This window comes from Emericellopsis cladophorae (assembly GCF_022114955.1).
Source record: "Emericellopsis cladophorae strain MUM 19.33 chromosome Unknown NODE_10_length_638493_cov_120_236322, whole genome shotgun sequence".
Classification (NCBI taxonomy): domain Eukaryota; kingdom Fungi; phylum Ascomycota; class Sordariomycetes; order Hypocreales; family Bionectriaceae; genus Emericellopsis; species Emericellopsis cladophorae.
The window spans coordinates 629,400-638,493 of NW_026250935.1; the positions used below are offsets into that span (position 1 = coordinate 629,400).

At 54.4% G+C, this 9,094-nt stretch overlaps 3 protein-coding genes across 3 annotated transcripts; 1 reads left to right on the forward strand and 2 right to left on the reverse strand.

The window, feature by feature from the left end:
- Positions 1–777: 777 nt before the first annotated feature.
- On the forward strand, positions 778–2,063 carry J7T54_002222 (trans-2-enoyl-CoA reductase-like protein; the record flags this gene model as incomplete). The annotated part of the gene is made up of 2 exons (XM_051504836.1): positions 778–947; positions 998–2,063. The coding sequence occupies 2 exons, from the start codon at positions 778–780 to the stop codon at positions 2,061–2,063; spliced, it is 1,236 nt and encodes a 411-aa protein (XP_051363916.1).
- A 78-nt stretch (positions 2,064–2,141) lies between these two features.
- On the reverse strand, positions 2,142–4,968 carry J7T54_002223 (Phosphatidylinositol 3-kinase catalytic subunit type-like protein; the record flags this gene model as incomplete). Its single annotated transcript, XM_051504837.1, has 2 exons — positions 2,142–4,827; positions 4,886–4,968. 2 exons carry the CDS (start codon positions 4,966–4,968, stop codon positions 2,142–2,144), a joined length of 2,769 nt encoding a protein of 922 aa, XP_051363917.1.
- A 416-nt stretch (positions 4,969–5,384) lies between these two features.
- On the reverse strand, positions 5,385–6,751 carry J7T54_002224 (uncharacterized protein; the record flags this gene model as incomplete). Its single annotated transcript, XM_051504840.1, has 3 exons — positions 5,385–6,064; positions 6,126–6,266; positions 6,547–6,751. The coding sequence occupies 3 exons, from the start codon at positions 6,749–6,751 to the stop codon at positions 5,385–5,387; spliced, it is 1,026 nt and encodes a 341-aa protein (XP_051363918.1).
- Positions 6,752–9,094: the final 2,343 nt, after the last annotated feature.

Consider the following 9,094-nt stretch of genomic DNA (forward strand, 5'->3'; position numbering starts at 1 on the left):
GCTTGTTGAAATGCGAAGTACAGGAGTATTGAAAGGCACCAGTGGTCCTTGATCTCACTACTCGTTCTTGCAAAGCTCTGGTGTCTGAGCGCCACCCGGCAGACTACCATACCAGGGGATCGCAAGGGACTGGAAATGCGCAGGCGAAACATGTTCTCAGCAGTTTCAGTGAGGTGTCTAGTTTTAGTGCTCCGCCCTTGAAACGACTCAACATCGCTGGAATCTTAATTGGCATGTTTTAATTGTGGTGTTTGTCAACATCCCCATACCTGTTCGACTGCTTGCAAGTCTGCTGACTACCCTACACTCTACTGCGGACATACTACCTACACAGGCTACTTGCTGGGTCTTTGGACATTGCTAATGTCTTGAAGCTGCGAAGTATTTGACACCTGTCATATGGCACACTACCACATGCAAGGTACGGGGGGAAGAGAACGATCCCATTGGTCTTATGCGTGCGTGAGCCAATTCCGTGTCTATTTTTCTAGACTCAAGGCAGGCCGTGCCCAAGTTGACACTGCAAACATTAGTATTCTAACCCGGGGTGACAAATGCGAGCATCGCTGGGACTACAAAGGGACGGTTTCTTGTAATATTCTATTTGAGAACGATTCTATCGCCAATTGATGGGTGGACGGATGTTTCATCAAATCCGAGATGCCAGGTCCGATAAGATAGGGCCATATAGCCGAAAACGTCATACCACTTCAAAAGCTCTGCTGAGCTCCAACTTCACCTATTGAGCTGCAACTCACATCCCAACCGCTCGTCAAGATGGCATCTTCACAGCGTCTCGGCATTCTCCCAAGGGGCCTATTACGACCTAGAGCCCTTGCCTCACGCATCCAACCCAACGCGAGCCGGCGCAAGTCAGGTCCCTACGGGTACACCCAGGCCAAAGGGCTTGTCTTCTCGAAACCAGGCGAACCACAAGACGCGCTCTCGTACGCTGCCCCCCTTCCAAACTCTGATGCGCTTTTCTAACGCAGCACAGCCTCCACGCACACTCCATCTCTCCCAGCATCCCCTCCTCCGCCCTTCTCGCACGCACCCTCGCCGCACCCATCAACCCAGCCGACATCAACACCGTCCAGGGCACCTATGGCGCGAAACCCCCCTTCACATCGCTGATCGGCACGGCAGAGCCGTCCGCCGTGCCAGGCAACGAGGGTGTCTTCGAGGTCCTCGCCGCCCCGGGCGGTAGCGACATCCACAAGGGCGACTGGGTGATCCCCGCCAAGTCCCAGTTCGGGACCTGGCGTACCCACGCCGTCGCCGAGGCGGACGACTTTATCAAGATTGACAAGCAGGGGCTAAACCCGCTGCAGGTCGCGACGGTGAGCGTCAACCCTTGCTCGGCGTACCGCATGCTCCGTTCCTACGGTCCCAGCGCTGGCTTGAAAGACGGTCTCGGCATGCGCCCACTCGAAGTTGGCTCGGGGGCGTGGTTCATCCAGAACGGGGCCAACTCGGGCGTCGGCCGCGCCGCGATACAGTTTGGCCGTCTGTGGGGGCTGAGGAGCATCAACGTGATCCGCGAGAGGGACTCGGCCGAGGAGACGGACGCGCTGAAGCGGGAGATGTACGACCTGGGCGCGGACGTGGTCGTCACGGACGCGCAGCTGCACAGCAGGGAGTGGAGGGACCAGCTGGCCGAGATCACGCGCCAGGGGCGGGAGAAGATTGGCCTCGGGCTAAACTGCGTAGGCGGGAAGAACGCGACGGCGCTGGCGCGGTCGCTCAGCGAGGGGGGCACGCTCGTCTCGTATGGCGGCATGGCAAAGCAGCCCGTCGCCCTGCCGGTGGGCCTGCTGATCTTCAAGGACATCCGCTTTGTCGGCTTCTGGCTGTCCAAGTGGAACGAGAAGGACGTTCAGGGCAGGAAGCACATGATCAACGACATCCTGGACTTGATCCGCAGCGGCAAGTTCAAGGATGTGCCCGTGGAGGAGGTGCCCTGGCACTGGGAGACGGAAGAGGCTACGCTCAAGGACGCCGTGCAGGCCGGTCTCGGTGGATTCAGGAAAGGAAAGGGGGTGTTTGTGTTTGGTGACACATAGAGTCGCTCATTTCCAGAGTAGATGACGTGTAAGGAAGCATATTATCATTGTATATCATTGAAGATCCCCCTCACTGCTCTATGACCTAAGTGCTTGGGTCCATTCATGAAATCTATCGATCAGAACCGGCGCATAGGATGTTAGCGACGTGTCGATCAGCGATCCAAACTGCATAATCGCCTCGTCCTCGGTCAGCTCCAGATGGAATCTGTCCCGCACCTTGAGGACTGCCTTGTCCGGTTCAAGGCGAATGTCCGGTATGTTGGCGTCCACCATGAGACTGAACAGGTTGAGGATCAGGTTGGACGACTTGCGCAGCGCAGTGTACGCGAGGAAGCAGTACTCCCTGAACTGCTTGTAGTTCTCGGACTTGTCGCCACCCATGCAGTCGACCATCTCCTTGGAGAGCTTCATGGCCGGCGCAAAGGGCTTGGGGTCGCGTCCCAGGATGAAGCCAAAGTCGGCGTGGAAAAAGTGGCCGTCGGGCGCCAGCAGGAGATTGTCCAAGTGGCGATCGCCTACGCCAAGGATGTACGTGATCACGCAGTAGCCCGCACATGAGCGAACATAGGTGTCAATGGTATCGTTTCGGACACCCAGAGGCTGACGATCGTCTGGATTGTGGTGGCGCAGGTAGGCCAGGGCCGGGTTGGCCTTCCACTTGTTGACGATGCTGGACAGGCTCTGCGACTGGATGAACTGGGAGCCACCGGCCGACGTGCTCGTTGCGAGGATCTTGTACGGTGATAGCTTCAGATCGAGGTTCTCCTTCTGCAAAAGCTGGTCCATGAGCGTGATGATCTGGATGACAAGCTGGTCCTGGCGCAGGTCATCCCCTAGTTTGAAGATGACGGGGTATGTGCCTCCCGTGGCTGTTTTAAATGTGAACTTGATCGGGTTCAAGGAAGACTTGAAGACAATGACCTGGTCCGGCACGACTCCCGTCACCTGGACAGCGGGATCCAGGGGCATGGCCAGTGGCGGGTCAAACGTCAGAAGCTCGTTCTTGGGGTCGCTGATGGCGGCTCGCACCCGCTCCACCTTTTTCGGTATGGACTCGGACGACGCCTTGACTTCGCTCGCAATCTTGGAGAGGATCGCAATCATCTCCGCCTGGCGTAGCAGCATCTTGCGCTCTGCCGCGCCGCCGGGCCTCTTCTCCAGCTCGAGCATGAACTCGTAGGCGACCTTGCGGTACAGCTCGCGCGTGTCGGCGCCCTGTATCGGGCTATGGTCGTCGCACTCCACCATAAGGTACCAGTATAAGTAGTTGCCTAGCATGAAATTGGCCGCGGCGCGCTGGACCAGGAACCGAGCAAGGGATGAGTCCTCCGTAATGTCCTGCCCCGAGTTGACGGACACGTGCTCGTATTTGAGCGCTTGGACGAGCTGGAGGAGGTACAGTAAGAGCTCATTGTCGTCCGCCTTGCGAAGTCGCTCGACAGCATATGATCTAACGCCCGAGTTGTCAAAGGAGGGGCCCAGCAATTCGAGGGCATCATCCACGTCAATGGACGTCCAGCGGCCCAGGACTTGGATGGCCTGCTTCGCCTCGCTCTGGTCGGCCCAGTTGACGGACTTGACAAACTTGGTCAACGCCCGCTTGTCTCGCGTGAGATGATAGCGGAACTTCCATACCAAGTCCGTCTCCTCTGGCGACAGCACGTGGGTCGGCGAATAGGACATGATCTGGGCCAACTCATCGCGGACCTTGGCGTTGGGCTTGAGATCCTTGTCCAGGATGCCATGGCGATGTGAGCTTCGGAAGAGTCGTCGGTGCTTTGCCTCGCAAGGGTTGTCCCGGAGGCCCGCCTCTGGATCGTACAGCTTGATGAGCCGGTTGTTCAGACCCTCACCACCATCGTCGTTTGCGTTGATGCCAGGGCCGTACTGCACTTGGGGTTTCTGTGCTGCATTAATTTGCGATGCCGACAATGGTTGGTTTTGTAGGGACGACACGGGTGGGGGGTCGTATTCGTGGTCGGCGAAGACGACTGGATGGTCAAAACGCGGGAGTTCTACGGTCAAGAGGAAGCTTGCCAGACCATCGCGACCGTCACTGGAGCTAGCCTGCGCGCTAGGCGTCCCGTTTGCGTGTTCCATGTGTAGACGCTTCACCCGCTCTTGCCTACGCTTTGCCATCTGCGTTGCCTTTTCTCGCTGCTCGACGTTTCGGAAGACTAGCTGATCTAGCCAGTCGACGCGGGGTATCTCGCCCATTTCGTGCTTCTTCAGTAGCTTCTCGAGTCTGTCCATCTCCTCGGCGTCCTTGTCAACAACCATGACATCGGCCTTTCCCCTTGTCTTGCGGCCCTTGCCTGCGGTGATGAGCGCCGGCGTCGTGGTGTTTCCCAGGCCGTCTGCCTTCTTGTTTCGGTGGATGATGCATTTCTGCCGGCCCTTTTGTATGTGGTTCTCATCGTCAAACATGGGCAGGGTCGTCCCGCCGAACGGGGTGGCGTGCCCGATGGCATCTTTGCCCCCCACCGGCGAGACGTCCCAGACTGTGATGGCGAGGGTTGCGTCGGCCGGAAGCACGCTGTAGTATATCGGCAGCTCGAGCCACTGGTTCCACTTTCTTTCTGCTCGAAAGGCGCGATATGCGGTCTGCACTGGCACGGTCAGAGGCTTGGAGCCGGCCCAGACCTGGACGGTAACGTAGAGGTCGGAGTGAGGGCTCGTGTTGGAGCCAATGTATCGTAGATCCGGTCGTTCGAGGAGCGTGGACGTCTTGAGCGCCGGCTCATCCCCTTCGAGGGAAACTCTGTGTCTGGTTAGCCGTCGGCGCGATCGATAAGTGCAGACTGGATGAAGCGCGTTACATGCGGATGCTGACGGGGTGGTCAACTTCCTTGGATGCCGCAAAGGAGAACGAGTCCATCAGCCTCCCGAATTCAGTCGCCATCTTGTCATCTCATGGCGGTCGTTGATTCGTCTACGCGATTCGGACCATGGGCAGGACTGAGCGAAGAACGTTCCTCTGAGTGTTCGCTTGCAAGCGACGTGGGGGACGGAAAGCCTGCCGCCGCGCGATGGGATCGTCATACGTACCTAGCTGGGTGCCGTGTCTTATCTTATCGCAGCGTGCTGTGAATGGCGAAACTAAAAGCTGGACCAACCAACAGCAAACAACATTTTTTAGTTTGTTAACAAAAAATGAAGATTATCGTATATGCGTCCGACTATGCGCACTAATGAACATGGTATCTGTGTAACAAAATACGCCACCAACAACACCTACACCACAACCATCGCAAACACCAACACCGCCAAAATCGAGCCCTCCTGACGACAATTTATCCATACTCATTGGTGCTTCCCCTAGATATGCCACTCAAACGTCTTTTGGAAGACTTCCTTTGCGTTGCCTTCCAGGACATCACCGTGGCAGGGAATCAAGTTGACGAAATCCCACTTGGCGATGGCCCGGATGCTCTCGTTGAAGCTCGCCCGATCCTTGGCAAGTACAAACCAGTTGAACCTCTTCATCCACTTGTTGCTGCCGCCTTGGGGGTCCTGCAGACCCTCAAAATGGCGTGCGAGGAAGCCACCAGCCTGTTTCTGCTTCTCAGGCACCCGGCTGTACTGCTCGGTGGCAGGTAGGTTGAAGAAGAGGTCCGCCTCGATCAGCGTTCGGTCTGGACGGAAGTTGACCACAATCTCCTTATTGGCGTGGCCATCAACGTACTCGTAGTCAAAGTCCCTGTCAAAGTCGTCGCCGATCCTGGTGGTGCTCTTCTTGTCCTTTGTGAAGACGGTTGCAAACGGCTCGGAGCCGATCTTGGGGTCGTTCTGCTTGGCGCGCTTCTCGGGGAGACCTTCGGGACCGACCAATTTGGCGGTCGGGTAGGCTTTGAGCCATTCGGAGAGGAAGATGTGATGCTCAAAATCTAGAGCCACAATGTAGGCGAGGTTGCCGCCCAGCTCGGACACCTTGGCCTTGGCCTCTTCTGTGAGAGCGACAGGGGAGAAAACGGCTAGGTCGCCCGAGGTCATTTTGACTGGGGAGTGTCAGCATTGCGTTTCTTCATGGTATCAATCAGCAACACGTGAGCTGCTCACCTAGTGTCCCTCGACCACCGATCTTCATGGTCCCGAACCGCGAGAATGGTACTGAGAATGTGACAACGTTCGGCGTGACATGGCGCATGACCATGACGTCCGCCGGATTAGACGGAATGAGTTTCTCGGACATGATGTGCTCTTTGCGAGACGTTGTTGCAAAATGCCGATGTTGGATGTGTTGAGTAGCAAATGGCGTCGTGGTTATTGATGTGTGAACTGTGTAATGGCGACCTGAAGAAAGTTGTCGGTCGATGACGCAAGTCAAAGGTGCAATGCGAGATACCAAATTCGAGTGTCGAGGTGATGATGATGAGGCTGCTCTCGGCGTGCTAGGAGCTCGGCAGGCATTGGGCTTTATGGAGATTCAATTTTCGAGGCTCCAGAAGTCTAGGGCAGCAGGACAGATCCAATTACTCACCATTCGCATGCTTGGCGGTCTGCCTTGTAGACGGGCCCTCTGTATTAGAAATCCGAGCGAAGAACGACAGGCAGATGCCGAGGATGAGAATGCTGAATCGCATGAGGCATTGCCCCAGAATGACATCAGCCACGTCAATCGGGGTCTCCGACGTCTCCGGACTCCGGATCCCGTCCCAGGGTCCAGTCGCGCTGCTTTGTCTCATTTTCTCGGCCTTGTCCGGACTGGCGGAATCGATTCCAAAGTGGACGACAGGCTTCACATTCTCTAAAGTAAGCCGAGGCTGCTCGTGTCACAAGGCCTGATTGTGTTGTATTGATTGATGTTCTGATCGAGTGTCCCACAAAATCCCTCAAGCTGTAAGCCCCTTACAAAATCCTTCATAGATCCACACCACACCAGCCACACATTATCCACACGCTATCCAACACACCCCCTCAGGAAGGGCCGGCAGGGCTCTTCCTGCCCTGAACTTTTAAGGCTATCGCGAGCCCCTTTTCCTTCCTTCTAACGCTAATTTGTGGTGTTATAGCCGACTCGCATCTCCATTTCTGCTGGTTCAGTCCTAGCAGCGGACTTAATCAGATCTTTTAGCTCGTCCATTCGACGTTCGATAGCTAGTCGATCTCGTAGATCTTCGATCCCGATAATCGCAACGAACTTCTAATATTACTGGTTTAGCAAGCTCTTAGTTAAGCCATCTGCGATTATCTGTTTCGTTAGAACCTAGTGGACTTTAATCCGCCCTTGCTAGTATTCCTGGCGCAGCCAGTGGCTATAGATATTAACGTGCCGGAGCTTCGTGACGAGCTTCTCGAGATCGTTGGTTATCAGCTTCACGGTCTGCGTGTTATCGCATTCGATAATAACGGCATCTATCAAGCGCACCTGGAGTGCTTTGAGCAAACGGCTTATGAATATAGCTTCTCGCGCTACCGCTGACGCCGCGAGTAACTCGGCTTTAGTCGTGCTAGTCGTTACGGTCGGCTGTTTTGATGCCTTCCAGGCTATCGAGCCGCCGTATAACTATATGATGTACCCTTGAGAGCTCTTACGGTCGTTGCGATTGTTAGCAAACGAGGCATCGCTCGCATAGATAAAGATATTGATATGCGGCCTTCCTCTAAGCCTGATCCTATAAGTCCTTGTCCTATAGAGATATTATAGCGCCCGGTCTGCTGCCTCTTGGTGGCTTTGATCCGGGTTGTGATTGTGCCTTACGAGCCTAGACAAAGCAAACGCTATATCCGGTCTCGTTAATACGGCTATAAACAGCAGGCTTCTAACCTTCTTTTGATATATTAGGATCATCTTCGCGGTAGCTTATGTGCTCGATGGCATCAGCTCGGTCTCGTTTATCGGCGTATTCGGGAGCTTCGATAGATCTAGTTTAAATTAGTGAGCTATCTTATTAATATCCGAGTCTTAGGTCACCTAGATTAATCGCTTAGCTCTGTCCCTGATAATATGAATCCCTAGGAACCACTGCGGCTCTCCTAGGTCTTTGATCTTATAGCGGTCTCGAAGCTTTTATATCGCGTCTTCGGCTTCTACTAATACCGTTAATAGAAATACCCAGATAATATCGTCAACAAAGAAGAAGACGATCACGGATCCTTTCTGTATCGTATAAGGCTCTTACGGTACCCGTTAAAAGCCTTATTCCTCGAGGGCCTTCGTAAGCTCCTTCTGCCATAGCAGTAGTAACCTTCGTAGGCCGTAGAGGGCCTTGCGTAGCCGTAGCACTTATCCGTAGCTTTTAAAGCCCGGCGGGGGCCGTATGAATACTAGCTTATCAAGTATGTAGTTCATAAATACGTTTACGGCATCTATCTGCCGTAGCTCGAGGTCTTGTTCTACGGCTATCGCTATCAGGATCCTGAACGAGTTCGTAGCTAACGTTGTTGCCCTCGTTGGTAGGTCTCCTTTAGTCTATTGGTTACCACACATAACGAGTCTCGCCTTGTATTTAACGAGATATCCGTGCTTATTGGTTTTGTACGTAAATACCCATATGTAGCCGAGGACCTGATAGTCTTTAGCTTAACTCTAGGGTACCTCCTCGAAAGTCTGTTTTTGCTCGTGTGATTTAAGATAATCCCTCTGAGCCTGACGGAATTCTTGTTTAAATAGATAACCCTTGAGATCGCGATGTGTTTTTAGGGCCTCTGGTAGTTGCCGCTTGTGAAATTTCTTCGGCTTGAACTTGCGGCCAGCTGTGAAAGCGCCGTGGATCGGATCGTTAACTGGGATCGGGATGAAGTCCTCGAACCTGCCTTTTTAATCCTGTTGATCGCTGGATTGGTCTGATGATATCGGCAGCTTAAAGGGTACCTTCTTCTTCACCCCCTCGGCTCGAGCTATCGGAAGGTGCATATTGAACGCTGCCTCTAGCGGCGGTTCGAAGTCTTCTGAAGGTGGAGGCGTGATATAGACCTCTTCTAATTGCCTCGCTAGCTCGAGATCATTATCCTCTGCGATCGTCCGTTCGTGCGTTCTCTCGGTCTCTGATAGCTGGATCTGATCAACTAGCTCGTTGATGCTCGTG